Source organism: Hyperolius riggenbachi, unplaced genomic scaffold, assembly GCF_040937935.1.
Source record: "Hyperolius riggenbachi isolate aHypRig1 unplaced genomic scaffold, aHypRig1.pri scaffold_143, whole genome shotgun sequence".
NCBI lineage: Eukaryota > Metazoa > Chordata > Amphibia > Anura > Hyperoliidae > Hyperolius > Hyperolius riggenbachi.
Genome location: NW_027152357.1, coordinates 128,008 through 146,723, shown reverse-complemented (window position 1 = coordinate 146,723; position 18,716 = coordinate 128,008). Strand labels below are relative to the sequence as shown.

Genomic DNA, 18,716 nt, shown 5'->3' with positions numbered 1-18,716 from the left:
GGCCAGCATAATTTTTCAAAGTTCGCCTCCCCATTGAAGTATTTTGTGATTCACAAAAGTTTGCGCGAACCGAACATTCGCGGGAGGTTCGCAAACCGAAAATCAGAGGTTCGGGCCATCTCTAGTTGGAACTTCTCCTCCTTCAGGGAGTGCCTCAGAACTTATGTCAACCCCTCCCTTCAGGACAAGGTCTTCAAGGGCCCAGACACACTATAAGCGCTTTTCTGAGCACTTTGTGATTGAGAAAAATTGATCCCATTTACTTTCGTAAAAATAGCAGCGATCGTGCAACCGCGTATGTGAAAAATCACAATGATTTTTACCACGATTTCAATGAAAGTGGATGGGAGAAATCTTAAAAAGTGCTAATCAATCACAAAGCACTCAGAAAAGCGCATATAGTGTGTCTGAGCCCTAAGAGTTTGTTATACTCAGATCTCTGTTGTCCAATTCCATCAATTGACCGGCCAGCAGGACACCGGCCAGATCACCAGTTTAAATTATTCACTACAAAGACTTTATCGCTTACTGGACTCCAACACAGTCTTTTGAACTTTCAGACATTCTACCTCATTTTACATCTCTTAAGGTGGCCATTAAAAGTCCAATTTCTAGCGAAAATTTGTTTGAGCGATCAGAAATTTTGATTGGATTGGTTAGTCATCTGATTGGTTTTTCGTCTAAAGAAAATTTGGATTTTCTTGTTGGTTGTGATAGATGGGAAGCAAAGATTGGTTTGTTGGTGGTGTAGTGAACTATTTCACTTTCACAGAATTATCTGATTGCTCAACCGATTTTTCACTAGAAATTGGATCATTAGTGGCCATCTTTACTTATTCCATCCAACCAATCTGTTCAGCTGCCAGATATATTTACTTGCCAGCTCCAATGTATATTTTTTTGTGATTAATTTTATAATAAAAGTAACAATTGAATTGTTCTAGTTTGCCCTTGTTAGCTGATTATTCTGATCCATGCCAAAACTCTCTGTCCTCAGAAGAGACACACTACTGCATTGTCTGATCTCTGATCCATGCTAGAACTCTCTGTCCTCAGAAGAGAGACACTACTGCATTGTCTGATCTCTGATCCATGCTAGAGCTCTCTGTCCTCAGAATAGACACACTACCGCATTGTCTGATCTCTGATCCATGCTAGAACTCTCTGTCCTCAGAAGAGACACACTACCGCATTGTCTGATCTCTGATCCATGCTAGAACTCTCTGTCCTCAGAAGAGACACACTACCGCATTGTCTGATCTCTGATCCATGCTAGAGCTCTCTGTCCTCAGAGGAGACACACTACCACATTGTCTGATCTCTGATCCATGCTAGACCTCTCTGTCCTCAGAGGTGACCCACTACCGCATTGTCTGATCTCTGATCCATGCTAGAACTCTCTGTCCTCAGAAGAGACACACTACCTGATCTCTGATCCATGCTAGAACTCTCTGTCCTCAGAAGAGAAACACTACCGCAGTGTCTGATCTCTGATCCATGCTAGAACTCTCTGTCCTCAGAAGAGACAGTACCGCATTGTCTGATCTCTGATCCATGCTAAAACTCTCTGTCCTCAGAGGAGACACACTACCGCATTGTCTGATCTCTGATCCATGCTAGGACTCTCTGTCCTCAGAAGACACAGTACCGCATTGTCTGATCTCTGATTCATGCTAGACCTCTCTGTCCTCAGAAGAGACACACTACTGCATTGTCTGATCTCTGATCCATGCTAGACCTCTCTGTCCTCAGAAGAGACACACTACCGCATTGTCTGATCTCTGATCCATGCTAGGACTCTCTGTCCCCAGAAGACACACTACCGCATTGTCTGATCTCTGATCCATGCTAGACCTCTCTGTCCTCAGAAGAGACACACTACCACATTGTCTGATCTCTGACCCATGCTGGAACACTCTGTCCTCAGAAGAGACACACTACTGCATTGTCTGATCTCTGATCCATGCTAGAGCTCTCTGTCCTCAGAAGAGGCATACTACTGCATTGTCTGCTCTCTGATCCATGGCAGAACTCTCTGTCCTCAGAAGACACACACTACCGCATTGTCTGATCTCTGATCCATGCTAGACCTCTCTGTCCTCAGAAGAGACACACTACCACATTGTCTGATCTCTGATCCATGCTAGACCTCTCTGTCCTCAGAAGAGACACACTACTGCATTGTCTGATCTCTGATCCATGCTAGACCTCTCTGTCCTCAGAAGAGACACACTACCGCATTATCTGATCTCTGATCCATGCTAGGACTCTCTGTCCTCAGAAGACACAATACCGCATTGTCTGATCTTTGATCCATGCTAGACCTCTCTGTCCTCAGAAGAGACACACTACCGCATTGTCTGATCTCTGATCCATGCTAGAGCTCTCTTTCCTCAGAGGAGACACACTACCGCATTGTCTGATCTCTGATCCATGCTAGACCTCTCTGTCCTCAGAAGAGACACACTACCGCATTGTCTGATCTCTGATCCATGCTAGGACTCTCTGTCCTCAGAAGACACACTACCGCATTGTCTGATCTCTGATTCATGCTAGACCTCTCTGTCCTCAGAAGAGACACACTACTGCATTGTCTGATCTCTGATCCATGCTAGACCTCTCTGTCCTCAGAAGAGACACACTACCGCATTGTCTGATCTCTGATCCATGCTAGGACTCTCTGTCCTCAGAAGACACACTACCGCATTGTCTGATCTCTGATTCATGCTAGACCTCTCTGTCCTCAGAAGAGACACACTACTGCATTGTCTGATCTCTGATCCATGCTAGAGCTCTCTGTCCTCAGAAGAGACACAGTACCGCATTGTCTGATCTCTGATCCATGCTAGAGCTCTCTTTCCTCAGAGGAGACACACTACCGCATTGTCTGATCTCTGATCCATGCTAGAACTCTCTTTCCTCAGAAGAGACACACTACCACATTGTTTGATCTCTGATCCATGCTAGGACTCTCTCTCCTCAGAAGACGCACACTACCGCATTGTCTGATCTCTGATCCATGCTAGAGCTCTCTTTCCTCAGAAGAGACACACTACCACATTGTCTGGTCTCTGATCCATGCTAGAACTCTCTGTCCTCAAAAGAGACACACTACCGCATTGTCTGATCTCTGATCCATGCTAGAACTCTGTCCTCAGAAGAGAGACACTACCGCATTGTCTGATCTCTGATCCATGCTAGAGCTCTCTGTCCTCAGAAAAGACACACTACTGCATTGTCTGATCTCTGATTCATGCTAGACCTCTCTGTCCTCAGAAGAGACACACTACCGCATTGTCTGATCTCTGATCCATGCTAGGACTCTCTGTCCTCAGAAGACACACTACCGCATTGTCTGATCTCTGATTCATGCTAGTTCTCTGTCCTCAGAAGAGACACACTACTGCATTGTCTGATCTCTGATCCATGCTAGACCTCTCTGTCCTCAGAAGAGACACACTACCGCATTGTCTGATCTCTGATCCATGCTAGGACTCTCTGTCCTCAGAAGACACACTACCGCATTGTCTGATCTCTGATCCATGCTAGACCTCTCTGTCCTCAGAAGAGACACACTACCACATTGTCTGATCTCTGACCCATGCTGGAACACTCTGTCCTCAGAAGAGACACACTACTGCATTGTCTGATCTCCGATCCATGCTACAGCTCTCTGTCCTCAGAAGAGGCATACTACTGCATTGTCTGATCTCTGATCCATGCTAGAACTCTCTGTCCTCAGAAGAGAGACACTACCGCATTGTCTGATCTCTGATCCATGCTAGACCTCTCTGTCCTCAGAAGAGACACACTACCACATTGTCTGATCTCTGATCCATGCTAGACCTCTCTGTCCTCAGAAGAGTCACACTACCACATTGTCTGATCTCTGATCCATGCTAGACCTCTCTGTCCTCAGAAGAGACACACTACTGCATTGTCTGATCTCTGATCCATGCTAGAGCTCTCTTTCCTCAGAGAAGACACACTACCACATTGTCTGATCTCTGATCCATGCTAGAGCTCTGTGTCCTCAGAAGAGACACACTACCGCATTGTCTGATCCATGCTAGAACTCTCTGTCCTCAGAAGAGACACACTACCACATTGTTTGATCTCTGATCCATGCTAGGACTCTGTCCTGAGAAGACACACTACCGCATTGTCTGATCTCTGATCCATGCTAGACCTCTCTGTCCTCAGAAGAGAGACACTACTGCATTGTCTGATCTCTGATCCATGCTAGACCTCTCTGTCCTCAAAAGAGACACACTACCGCATTGTCTGATCTCTGATCCATGCTAGAACTCTCTGTCCTCAGAAGACACACTACCGCACTGTCTGATCTCTGATCCATGCTAGAACTCTCTGTCCTCAGAAGAGACACACTACTGCATTGTCTGATCCCTGATCCATGCTAGAGCTCTCTGTCCTCAGAAGAGACACAGTACCGCATTGTCTGATCTCTGATCCATGCTAGAGCTCTCTTTCCTCAGAAGAGACACACTACCGCATTGTCTGATCTCTGATCCATGCTAGAGCTCTCTTTCCTCAGAAGAGACACACTACTGCATTGTCTGGTCTCTGATCCATGCTAGGACTCTCTGTCCTCAGAAGACACACTACCGCATTGTCTGATCTCTGATTCATGCTAGTTCTCTGTCCTCAGAAGAGACACACTACTGCATTGTCTGATCTCTGATCCATGCTAGACCTCTCTGTCCTCAGAAGAGACACACTGCCGCATTGTCTGATCTCTGATCCATGCTAGGACTCTCTGTCCTCAGAAGACACACTACCGCATTGTCTGGTCTCTGATCCATGCTAGAACTCTCTGTCCTCAGAAGAGAGAGACTACCGCATTGTCTGATCTCTGATCCATGCTAGAGCTCTCTGTCTTCAGAAGAGACACACTACTGCATTGTCTGATCTCTGATCCATGCTAGAGCTCTCTGTCCTCAGAAGAGACACACTACTGCATTGTCTGATCTCTGATCCATGCTAGACCTCTCTGTCCTCAGAAGAGACACACTACCGCATTGTCTGATCTCTGATCCATGCTAGGACTCTCTGTCCTCAGAAGACACACTACCGCATTGTCTGAACTCTGATCCATGCTAGACCTCTCTGTCCTCAGAAGAGACACACTACCACATTGTCTGATCTCTGATCCATGCTAGGACTCTCTGTCCTCAGAAGACACACTACCGCATTGTCTGATCTCTGATCCATGCTAGACCTCTCTGTCCTCAGAAGAGACACACTACCACATTGTCTGATCTCTGACCCATGCTGGAACACTCTGTCCTCAGAAGAGACACACTACTGCATTGTCTGATCTCCGATCCATGCTAGAGCTCTCTGTCCTCAGAAGAGGCATACTACTGCATTGTCTGATCTCTGATCCATGCTAGAACTCTCTGTCCTCAGAAGACACACATTACCGCATTGTCTGATCTCTGATCCATGCTAGACCTCTCTGTCCTCAGAAGAGACACACTACCGCATTGTCTGATCTCTGATCCATGCTAGAACTCTCTGTCCTCAGAAGAGACACACTACTGCATTGTCTGATCTCTGATCCATGCTAGACCTCTCTGTCCTCAGAAGAGACACACTACCGCATTGTCTGATCTCTGATCCATGCTAGAGCTCTCTGTCCTCAGAAGAGAGACACTACTGCATTGTCTGATCTCTGATCCATGCTAGAGCTCTCTTTCCTCAGAGGAGACACACTACCACATTCTCTGATCCATGCTAGAGCTCTGTGTCCTCAGAAGAGACACTACCGCATTGTCTGATCCATGCTAGAACTCTCTGTCCTCAGAAGAGACACACTACCACATTGTTTGATCTCTGATCCATGCTAGGACTCTCTGTCCTCAGAAGACACACTACTGCATTGTCTGATCTCTGATCCATGCTAGACCTCTCTGTCCTCAGAAGAGAGACACTACTGCATTGTCTGATCTCTGATCCATGCTAGACCTCTCTGTCCTCAGAAGAGACACACTACCGCATTGTCTGATCTCTGATCCATGCTAGGACTCTCTGTCCTCAGAAGACACACTACTGCATTGTCTGATCTCTGATCCATGCTAGAGCTCTCTGTCCTCAGAAGAGACACACTACCGCATTGTCTGATCTCTGATCCATGCTAGACCTCTCTGTCCTCAGAAGAGACACACTACCGCATTGTCTGATCCCTGATCCATGCTAGAGCTCTCTGTCCTCAGAAGAGACACATTACCGCATTGTCTGATCTCTGATCCATGCTAGAGCTCTCTTTCCTCAGAAGAGACACACTACTGCATTGTCTGGTCTCTGATCCATGCTAGAACTCTCTGTCCTCAAAAGAGACACACTACCGCATTGTCTGATCTCTGATCCATGCTAGAACTCTCTGTCCTCAGAAGAGAGACACTACCGCATTGTCTGATCTCTGATCCATGCTAGAACTCTCTGTCCTCAGAAGAGACACACTACCACATTGTCTGATCTCTGACCCATGCTAGACCTCTCTGTCCTCAGAAGAGACACACTACCGCATTTTCTGATCTCTGATCCATGCTAGGACTCTCTGTCCTCAGAAGACACACTACCGCATTGTCTGATCTCTGATTCATGCTAGACCTCTCTGTCCTCAGAAGAGACACACTACTGCATTGTCTGATCTCTGATCCATGCTAGACCTCTCTGTCCTCAGAAGAGACACACTACCGCATTGTCTGATCTCTGATCCATGCTAGGACTCTCTGTCCTCAGAAGAGACACTACCGCATTGTCTGATCTCTGATCCATGCTAGAGCTCTGTGTCCTCAGAAGAGACACACTACCGCATTGTCTGATCCATGCTAGAACTCTCTGTCCTCAGAAGAGACACACTACCACATTGTTTGATCTCTGATCCATGCTAGGACTCTGTCCTGAGAAGACACACTACCGCATTGTCTGATCTCTGATCCATGCTAGACCTCTCTGTCCTCAGAAGAGAGACACTACTGCATTGTCTGATCTCTGATCCATGCTAGACCTCTCTGTCCTCAAAAGAGACACACTACCGCATTGTCTGATCTCTGATCCATGCTAGAACTCTCTGTCCTCAGAAGACACACTACCGCACTGTCTGATCTCTGATCCATGCTAGAACTCTCTGTCCTCAGAAGAGACACACTACTGCATTGTCTGATCCCTGATCCATGCTAGAGCTCTCTGTCCTCAGAAGAGACACAGTACCGCATTGTCTGATCTCTGATCCATGCTAGAGCTCTCTTTCCTCAGAAGAGACACACTACCGCATTGTCTGATCTCTGATCCATGCTAGAGCTCTCTTTCCTCAGAAGAGACACACTACTGCATTGTCTGGTCTCTGATCCATGCTAGGACTCTCTGTCCTCAGAAGACACACTACCGCATTGTCTGATCTCTGATTCATGCTAGTTCTCTGTCCTCAGAAGAGACACACTACTGCATTGTCTGATCTCTGATCCATGCTAGACCTCTCTGTCCTCAGAAGAGACACACTGCCGCATTGTCTGATCTCTGATCCATGCTAGGACTCTCTGTCCTCAGAAGACACACTACCGCATTGTCTGGTCTCTGATCCATGCTAGAACTCTCTGTCCTCAGAAGAGAGAGACTACCGCATTGTCTGATCTCTGATCCATGCTAGAGCTCTCTGTCTTCAGAAGAGACACACTACTGCATTGTCTGATCTCTGATCCATGCTAGAGCTCTCTGTCCTCAGAAGAGACACACTACTGCATTGTCTGATCTCTGATCCATGCTAGACCTCTCTGTCCTCAGAAGAGACACACTACCGCATTGTCTGATCTCTGATCCATGCTAGGACTCTCTGTCCTCAGAAGACACACTACCGCATTGTCTGAACTCTGATCCATGCTAGACCTCTCTGTCCTCAGAAGAGACACACTACCACATTGTCTGATCTCTGATCCATGCTAGGACTCTCTGTCCTCAGAAGACACACTACCGCATTGTCTGATCTCTGATCCATGCTAGACCTCTCTGTCCTCAGAAGAGACACACTACCACATTGTCTGATCTCTGACCCATGCTGGAACACTCTGTCCTCAGAAGAGACACACTACTGCATTGTCTGATCTCCGATCCATGCTAGAGCTCTCTGTCCTCAGAAGAGGCATACTACTGCATTGTCTGATCTCTGATCCATGCTAGAACTCTCTGTCCTCAGAAGACACACATTACCGCATTGTCTGATCTCTGATCCATGCTAGACCTCTCTGTCCTCAGAAGAGACACACTACCGCATTGTCTGATCTCTGATCCATGCTAGAACTCTCTGTCCTCAGAAGAGACACACTACTGCATTGTCTGATCTCTGATCCATGCTAGACCTCTCTGTCCTCAGAAGAGACACACTACCGCATTGTCTGATCTCTGATCCATGCTAGAGCTCTCTGTCCTCAGAAGAGAGACACTACTGCATTGTCTGATCTCTGATCCATGCTAGAGCTCTCTTTCCTCAGAGGAGACACACTACCACATTCTCTGATCCATGCTAGAGCTCTGTGTCCTCAGAAGAGACACTACCGCATTGTCTGATCCATGCTAGAACTCTCTGTCCTCAGAAGAGACACACTACCACATTGTTTGATCTCTGATCCATGCTAGCACTCTCTGTCCTCAGAAGACACACTACTGCATTGTCTGATCTCTGATCCATGCTAGACCTCTCTGTCCTCAGAAGAGAGACACTACTGCATTGTCTGATCTCTGATCCATGCTAGACCTCTCTGTCCTCAGAAGAGACACACTACCGCATTGTCTGATCTCTGATCCATGCTAGGACTCTCTGTCCTCAGAAGACACACTACTGCATTGTCTGATCTCTGATCCATGCTAGAGCTCTCTGTCCTCAGAAGAGACACACTACCGCATTGTCTGATCTCTGATCCATGCTAGACCTCTCTGTCCTCAGAAGAGACACACTACCGCATTGTCTGATCCCTGATCCATGCTAGAGCTCTCTGTCCTCAGAAGAGACACATTACCGCATTGTCTGATCTCTGATCCATGCTAGAGCTCTCTTTCCTCAGAAGAGACACACTACTGCATTGTCTGGTCTCTGATCCATGCTAGAACTCTCTGTCCTCAAAAGAGACACACTACCGCATTGTCTGATCTCTGATCCATGCTAGAACTCTCTGTCCTCAGAAGAGAGACACTACCGCATTGTCTGATCTCTGATCCATGCTAGAACTCTGTCCTCAGAAGAGACACACTACCACATTGTCTGATCTCTGACCCATGCTAGACCTCTCTGTCCTCAGAAGAGACACACTACCGCATTTTCTGATCTCTGATCCATGCTAGGACTCTCTGTCCTCAGAAGACACACTACCGCATTGTCTGATCTCTGATTCATGCTAGACCTCTCTGTCCTCAGAAGAGACACACTACTGCATTGTCTGATCTCTGATCCATGCTAGACCTCTCTGTCCTCAGAAGAGACACACTACCGCATTGTCTGATCTCTGATCCATGCTAGGACTCTCTGTCCTCAGAAGAGACACTACCGCATTGTCTGATCTCTGATCCATGCTAGACCTCTCTGTCCTCAGAAGAGACACACTACCACATTGTCTGATCTCTGACCCATGCTGGAACACTCTGTCCTCAGAAGAGACACACTACTGCATTGTCTGATCTCCGATCCATGCTAGAGCTCTCTGTCCTCAGAAGAGGCATACTACTGCATTGTCTGATCTCTGATCCATGCTAGAACTCTCTGTCCTCAGAAGACACACATTACCGCATTGTCTGATCTCTGATCCATGCTAGACCTCTCTGTCCTCAGAAGAGACACACTACCGCATTGTCTGATCTCTGATCCATGCTAGAACTCTCTGTCCTCAGAAGAGACACACTACTGCATTGTCTGATCTCTGATCCATGCTAGACCTCTCTGTCCTCAGAAGAGACACACTACCGCATTGTCTGATCTCTGATCCATGCTAGAGCTCTCTGTCCTCAGAAGAGAGACACTACTGCATTGTCTGATCTCTGATCCATGCTAGAGCTCTCTTTCCTAAGAGGAGACACACTACCACATTGTCTGATCTCTGATCCATGCTAGAGCTCTGTGTCCTCAGAAGAGACACACTACCGCATTGTCTGATCCATGCTAGAACTCTCTGTCCTCAGAAGAGACACACTACCACATTGTTTGATCTCTGATCCATGCTAGGACTCTCTGTCCTCAGAAGACACACTACCGCATTGTCTGATCTCTGATCCATGCTAGACCTCTCTGTCCTCAGAAGAGAGACACTACTGCATTGTCTGATCTCTGATCCATGCTAGACCTCTCTGTCCTCAGAAGAGACACACTACCGCATTGTCTGATCTCTGATCCATGCTAGAGCTCTCTGTCCTCAGAAGAGACACACTACCGCATTGTCTGATCTCTGATCCATGCTAGACCTCTCTGTCCTCAGAAGAGACACACTACCGCATTGTCTGATCCCTGATCCATGCTAGAGCTCTCTGTCCTCAGAAGAGACACAGTACCGCATTGTCTGATCTCTGAATTATGCTAGAGCTCTCTTTCCTCAGAAGAGACACACTACTGCATTGTCTGGTCTCTGATCCATGCTAGAACGCTCTGTCCTCAAAAGAGACACACTACCGCATTGTCTGATCTCTGATCCATGCTAGAGCTCTCTGTCTTCAGAAGAGACACACTACTGCATTGTCTGATCTCTGATCCATGCTAAAGCTTTCTGTCCTCAGAAGAGACACACTACTGCATTGTCTGATCTCTGATCCATGCTAGACCTCTCTGTCCTCAGAAGAGACACACTACCGCATTGTCTGATCTCTGATCCATGCTAGGACTCTCTGTCCTCAGAAGACACACTACCGCATTGTCTGATCTCTGATCCATGCTAGACCTTTCTGTCCTCAGAAGAGACACACTACCACATTGTCTGATCTCTGACCCATGCTAGAACTCTCTGTCCTCAGAGGAGACACACTACCACATAGTCTGATCTCTGATCCATGCTAGGACTTTCTGTCCTCAGAAGACACACTACCGCATTGTCTGATCTCTGATCCATGCTAGACCTCTCTGTCCTCAGAAGAGACACACTACCGCATTGTCTGATCTCTGATCCATGCTAGAACTCTCTGTCCTCAGAAGAGACACACTACTGCATTGTCTGATCTCTGATCCATGCTAGACCTCTCTGTCCTCAGAAGAGACACACTACTGCATTGTCTGATCTCTGATCCATGCTAGACCTCTCTGTCCTCAGAAGAGACACACTACCGCATTGTCTGATCTCTGATCCATGCTAGGACTCTCTGTCCTCAGAAGACACACTACTGCATTGTCTGATCTCTGATCCATGCTAGACCTCTCTGTCCTCAGAAGAGACACACTACTGCATTGTCTGATCCCTGATCCATGCTAGAGCTCTCTGTCCTCAGAAGAGACACAGTACCGCATTGTCTGATCTCTGATCCATGCTAGAGCTCTGTGTCCTCAGAAGAGACACACTACCACATTGTTTGATCTCTGATCCATGCTAGGACTCTCTCTCCTCAGAAGACGCACACTACCGCATTGTCTGATCTCTGATCCATGCTAGAGCTCTCTTTCGTCAGAAGAGACACACTACTGCATTGTCTGGTCTCTGATCTATGCTAGAACTCTCTGTCCTCAAAAGAGACACACTACCGCATTGTCTGATCTCTGATCCATGCTAGAACTCTCTGTCCTCAGAAGAGAGACACTACCGCATTTTCTGATCTCTGATCCATGCTAGAACTCTCTGTCCTCAGAAGAGACACTACCGCATTGTCTGATCTCTGATCCATGCTAGACCTCTCTGTCCTCAGAAGAGACACACTACCGCATTGTCTGATCTCTGATCCATGCTAGAACTCTCTGTCCTCAGAAGAGACACACTACTGCATTGTCTGATCTCTGATCCATGCTAGACCTCTCTGTCCTCAGAAGAGACACACTACTGCATTGTCTGATCTCTGATCCATGCTAGACCTCTCTGTCCTCAGAAGAGACACACTACCGCATTGTCTGATCTCTGATCCATGCTAGGACTCTCTGTCCTCAGAAGACACACTACTGCATTGTCTGATCTCTGATCCATGCTAGACCTCTCTGTCCTCAGAAGAGACACACTACTGCATTGTCTGATCCCTGATCCATGCTAGAGCTCTCTGTCCTCAGAAGAGACACAGTACCGCATTGTCTGATCTCTGATCCATGCTAGAGCTCTGTGTCCTCAGAAGAGACACACTACCGCATTGTCTGATCTCTGATCCATGCTAGAGCTCTCTTTCGTCAGAAGAGACACACTACTGCATTGTCTGGTCTCTGATCTATGCTAGAACTCTCTGTCCTCAAAAGAGACACACTACCGCATTGTCTGATCTCTGATCCATGCTAGACCTCTCTGTCCTCAGAAGAGAGACACTACCGCATTTTCTGATCTCTGATCCATGCTAGACCTCTCTGTCCTCAGAAGAGAGACACTACCGCATTTTCTGATCTCTGATCCATGCTAGAGCTCTCTGTCCTCAGAAGAGACACACTACGGCTTTGTCTGATCTCTGATCCATGCTAGAGCTCTCTGTTCTCAGAAGAGACACACTACCGCATTTTCTGATATCTGATCCATGCTAGACCTCTCTGTCCTCAGAAGAGACACACTACCACATTGTCTGATCTCTGATCCATGCTAGAACTCTCTGTCCTCAGAAGAGACACTACCGCATTGTCTGATCTCTGATCCATGCTAGAACTCTCTGTCCTCAGAAGAGACACACTACCGCACTGTCTGATATCTGATCCATGCTAGAACTCTCTGTCCTCAGAAGAGACACACTACCGCATTGTCTGATCTCAGATCCATGCTAGAACTCTCTGTCCTCAGAAGAGACACTACCGCATTGTCTGATCTCTGATCCATGCTAGAACTCTCTGTCCTCAGGAGACACACTACTGCATTGTCTGATGTCTGGTCCATGCTAGAACTCTCTGTCCTCAGAAGAGACACACTACCACATTGTCTGATCTCTGATCCATGCTAGAGCTCTCTGTCCTCAGAAGAGACACTACCGCATTGTCTGATCTCTGATCCATGCTAGACCTCTCTGTCCTCAGAAGACACACTACTGCATTGTCTGATGTCTGGTCCATGCTAGAACTCTCTGTCCTCAGAAGAGACACACTACCACATTGTCTGATCTCTGATCCATGCTAGAGCTCTCTGTCCTCAGAAGAGACACTACCGCATTGTCTGATCTCTGATCCATGCTAGACCTCTCTGTCCTCAGAAGACACACTACTGCATTGTCTGATGTCTGGTCCATGCTAGAACTCTCTGTCCTCAGAAGAGACACACTACCACATTGTCTGATCTCTGATCCATGCTAGAGCTCTCTGTCCTCAGAAGAGACACTACCGCATTGTCTGATCTCTGATCCATGCTAGACCTCTCTGTCCTCAGAAGACACACTACTGCATTGTCTGATCTCTGATCCATGCTAGAACTCTCTGTCCTCAGAAGAGACACTACCGCATTGTCTGATCTCTGATCCATGCTAGAACTCTCTGTCCTCAGAAGAGACACACTACCGCACTGTCTGATATCTGATCCATGCTAGAACTCTCTGTCCTCAGAAGAGACACACTACCGCATTGTCTGATCTCAGATCCATGCTAGAACTCTCTGTCCTCAGAAGAGACACTACCGCATTGTCTGATCTCTGATCCATGCTAGAACTCTCTGTCCTCAGAAGAGACACACTACTGCATTGTGTGATCTCTGATCCATGCTAGACCTCTCTGTCTTCAGAAGAGACACTACCGCATTGTCTGATCTCTGATCCATGCTAGAGCTCTCTGTCCTCAGAAGAGACACACTACCGCATTGTCTGATCTCTGATCCATGCTAGAACTCTCTGTCCTCAGAAGAGACACACTACCGCACTGTCTGATCCATGCTAGAGCTCTCTGTCCTCAGAAGAGACACCACCGCATTGTCTGATCTCTGATCCATGCTGGAACTCTCTGTCCTCAGGAGAGACACTACCGCATTGTCTGATCTCTGATCCATGCTAGAGCTCTCTGTCCTCAGAAGAGACACACTACCGCACTGTCTGATATCTGATCCATGCTAGAACTCTCTGTCCTCAGAAGAGACACTACCGCATTGTCTGATCTCTGATCCATGCTAGAACTCTCTGTCCTCAGAAGAGACACTACCGCATTGTCAGATCTCTGATCCATGCTAGACCTCTCTGTCCTCAGAAGAGACACACTACTGCATTGTCTGATCTCTGATCCATGCTAGAACTCTCTGTCCTCAGAAGAGACACTACCGCATTGTCTGATCTCTGATCCATGCTAGAACTCTCTGTCCTCAGAAGAGACACACTACCGCACTGTCTGATATCTGATCCATGCTAGAACTCTCTGTCCTCAGAAGAGACACACTACCGCATTGTCTGATCTCAGATCCATGCTAGAACTCTCTGTCCTCAGAAGAGACACACTACTGCATTGTGTGATCTCTGATCCATGCTAGACCTCTCTGTCTTCAGAAGAGACACTACCGCATTGTCTGATCTCTGATCCATGCTAGAACTCTCTGTCCTCAGAAGAGACACACTACCGCACTGTCTGATCTCTGATCCATGCTAGAGCTCTCTGTCCTCAGAAGAGACACCACCGCATTGTCTGATCTCTGATCCATGCTGGAACTCTCTGTCCTCAGGAGAGACACTACCGCATTGTCTGATCTCTGATCCATGCTAGAGCTCTCTGTCCTCAGAGGAGACACACTACCACATTGTCTGATCTCTGATCCATGCTGGAACTCTCTGTCCTCAGAAGAGACACACTACCGCACTGTCTGATCTCTGATCCATGCTAGAACTCTCTGTCCTCAGGAGACATTTATTAGGTAGTTTGCAAATAACTGTTTGTTCCTTTTAGGAATAGCTCACCGAGTTCTTTTCGCCTTGTTCAATCCGGAGAGTGGTGACAGCAAAGCCCTCGATTCACAGCGCTAGATTGATTACTTTATTTTACAGAGATTGTATTATGTATGGGCACACCAACCAATCTTAATTGTTTACTGTGCTCCCAGTGAATTCGCCCCCAGAAGCCTCTAGTGGATGAGAGCTGTATGGCAGCTGTAGCATAGTAAGATGGGATTGGCGGGTGTTCAGTGATCTGCCAGACATGACCAGTCCCACACAAATGTAAACAGAAATGGCTGGTCTAGCAGCAGATGTGTTGTAGGGTTATTCTGCTTTGGGTGCCATGATGGATACCCCCATACTGGTATGTCCACCTCAGCCACTCCCCGGTCTGAGCACCACCTGTAACACCCAATCGTTACTCTTATTAATCAGGCTGTTAGAAGTCCATTGAAGGGAATATGTGAAGGCCGTGAGGTGTAACGAGAGGTTTCTTCTCATGCAGGTGGAATGTGTTGTCCGTCTACATGTGGGCTCCATCAAGGCTTGTAACCCCGGGGAGAATGGTCAGTGCTTTTCCCTGTCCTGGGTCCACTCCAAACCTCACCAGTTCTTGGCTGCCGGCTTCCACGATGGTAAGTTCTGTGTAAGGATGACGGATTAGACCAGTAATGTGCCCAAGACTCTGAGATGAGGTCCTATGTCTTTTCCTGTAGTCTCCTCCCTCATTCACCCATCCTCATTCTATGTTCCCTTTGTGCCACGAATTCCATACTTACTGGTATCCTTGTCTTCCAGGCACCGTGTCCATCTGGGATCTGATGACCAAGTCTGTCCTGCAGAAGGTGCGACAGGGTCACGTGGTCAAGCAGTACCCGTTCCTCAGCTTCCTGGCTCACAACCAGGCGGTGCGCAGCATCGAGTGGTGCAAAGTGGACAGGTATACAGGAGAGGGTTGTGGGGTCACCAGGTTTGGGGTCTCTGGTGGGTGTTCTGTGATTGGGGGGGCATCTATACCTGAATGATGACTGGAGGTCGCAGGAAGACCATCTCACTATCGCTACTCTCCCTTTTCAAGAAAATCTCCCCACTGTATGGTATCCTCACCAGAGATCACATGACTGCTCTTCCACCTGCCTTCCCTGGACCTCCAGTCACACGACTGCTCTTCCACCTGCCTCCAGTCACATGACTGCTCTTCCACCTGCCTCCAGTCACATGACTGCTCTTCCACCTGCCTCCAGTCACATGACTGCTCCTCCACCGACCTCCAGTCACATGACTGCTCCTCCACCGACCTCCAGTCACATGACTGCTCCTCCACCGACCTCCAGTCACACGACGGCTCTTCCACCGGCCTTCCCTGGACCCCAGTCACATGACTGCTCTTCCACCTGCCTTCCCTGGACCCCAGTCACATGACTGCTCTTCCACCTGCCTTCCCTGGACCCCAGTCACATGACTGCTCTTCCACCTGCCTTCCCTGGACCCCAGTCACATGACTACTCTTCCACCTGCCTTCCCTGGACCCCAGTCACACGACTGCTCTTCCACCGGCCTCCAGTCACACGACTTCTCTTCCACCGGCCTCCAGTCACACGACTTCTCTTCCACCGGCCTCCAGTCACACGACTGCTCTTCCACCGGCCTCCAGTCACACGACTGCTCTTCCACCGGCCTCCAGTCACACGACGGCTCTTCCACCGGCCTCCAGTCACACGACGGCTCTTCCACCGGCCTCCAGTCACACGACGGCTCTTCCACCGGCCTCCAGTCACACGACGGCTCTTCCACCGGCCTCCAGTCACACGACGGCTCTTCCACCGGCCTCCAGTCACACGACTGCTCTTCCACCGGCCTCCAGTCACACGACTGCTCTTCCACCGGCCTCCAGTCACACGACTGCTCTTCCACCGGCCTCCAGTCACACGACTGCTCTTCCACCGGCCTCCAGTCACACGACTGCTCTTCCACCGGCCTCCAGTCACACGACTGCTCTTCCACCGGCCTCCAGTCACACGACTGCTCTTGCATCGGCCTCCAGTCACATGACTGTTCCTCCACCTGCGTTGTCTGAGAGAGATGACTGTTAAACCAGACACGCTGTGCCCGGACAGTCTCTGTGCAGGGATGTGTGATGACATGGCTCCCATCCCCCCAGTAGTTCCTCCTCATCCTTGCAGACGTGGCTGAGAGCGAGGACTACAGCTGCACTGCTGTGTATGGGTGACAGCAGGAGAGCTGCCGTGGTTTCACTCCTTTCGTGGCCACCCAGTGGGCGGTGTAATCTCCTCTTGTGTTGTCATGCATGCGCAGTATGATATTACACATACAAGTCATGTGATGGGGTCTTTGAAGCTGATTGGTGAATGTTGCTCCTCCCCACAGTAACTTCCTGGTCACATGTAGCGGGGAGCGCTGCCTGAAGTTCTGGGATCTCCGTCGCCTGGCTGCTCCTATTAATGATTTCCGGCGCTTCCAAAGCACAGAAATTACGTGGCTGCTGCCTTATTGTGGAGTGGTGGTGGCCCAGGACAACTGCCACGCTGCGTAAGTACCGCCCATTACTGACTCCGCCCTACTCCCCAGCAGATCTCCTAGGTCAAGGGGTGGTGCTGGAGATCTTGCTGGTGGAGATTGCCCCGCCCAGTCTGTCTCTCTTGCTGTAACCTGTGTGTCTCTCTGCAGCCACGGCCAGTGCGGTGTACATTATGTGGACTCGGGATTCATGGGGTACAAGTCATTCTTTGCTGCACCCCGCAGGGGAACCGTCTGGGTAAGAGACCTCCTCATTCATTCATCTTCACACTTCAGTCATTCAGATTTCCTCCGCACTTATTTCTCTTTACATAGCATTTTCCACACAGCCGGTACAATCAATATAGCACTTCAAAAGCAGAATAATAGGACAGGCTGTGTTTACAAGTGTAAAAAAAACACACAGATCTCTCCTCCTCCGTCTCTTGTTTCTCAGCTAGCTCCTCCTCCTATCTCGTGCCTCTCAGCTCTCTTCTCCTCCTATCTCGTGCCTCTCAGCTAGCTCCTCCTCCATCTCATGCCTCTCAGCTAGCTCCTCCTACATCTTGTGCCTCTTAGCTAGCTCCTCCTCCATCTCATGCCTCTCAGCTTGCTCCTCCTCCATCTCATGCCTCTCAGCTTGCTCCTCCTCCATCTCATGCCTCTCAGCTAGCTCCTCCTACATCTTGTGCCTCTTAGCTAGCTCCTCCATCTCATGCCTCTCAGCTTGCTCCTCCTCCATCTCATGCCTCTCAGCTTGCTCCTCCTCCATCTCGTGCCTCTCAGCTTGCTCCTCCTCCATCTCGTGCCTCTCAGCTAGCTCCTCCATCTCGTGCCTCTTAGTTAGCTCCTCCTCCATCTCGTGCCTCTCAGCTCTCTCCTCCTCTGTTTCGTGCCTCTCGGCTATCTCCTCCTCAGTCTCCTGGCTCTCTCCTCCTCCCACTCCTGCCTCTCAGCTCTCTCCTCCTCCCACTCCTGCCTCTCAGCTCTCTCCTCCTCCATCTCTTGCCTTTCAGCTCTCTCCTCCTCTGTCTCGCAGCTCTCTCCTCCTCTGTCTCGCAGCTCTCTCCTCCTCCGTCTCGCAGCTCTCTCCTCCTCCGTCTCGCAGCTCTCTCCTCCTCCGTCTCGCAGCTCTCTCCTCCTCCGTCTCTCAGCTCTCTCCTCCTCCGTCTCTCAGCTCTCTCCTCCTCCGTCTCTCA

The 18,716-nt window shown here is 48.8% G+C and overlaps 1 protein-coding gene across 1 annotated transcript in view; it reads left to right on the top strand.

Annotated features, from left to right (window-relative positions):
- LOC137543659 (general transcription factor 3C polypeptide 2-like) overlaps positions 1-18,716 on the top strand; it is a 150,838-nt gene that overhangs the window by 93,945 nt on the left and 38,177 nt on the right. Inside the window, exons 7-10 of the mRNA XM_068264785.1 lie at positions 15,506-15,635; positions 15,799-15,940; positions 17,389-17,550; positions 17,689-17,776. Coding sequence (XP_068120886.1) covers positions 15,506-15,635; positions 15,799-15,940; positions 17,389-17,550; positions 17,689-17,776 — 522 coding nt within the window. The remainder of the gene's footprint in view (positions 1-15,505; positions 15,636-15,798; positions 15,941-17,388; positions 17,551-17,688; positions 17,777-18,716) is intronic.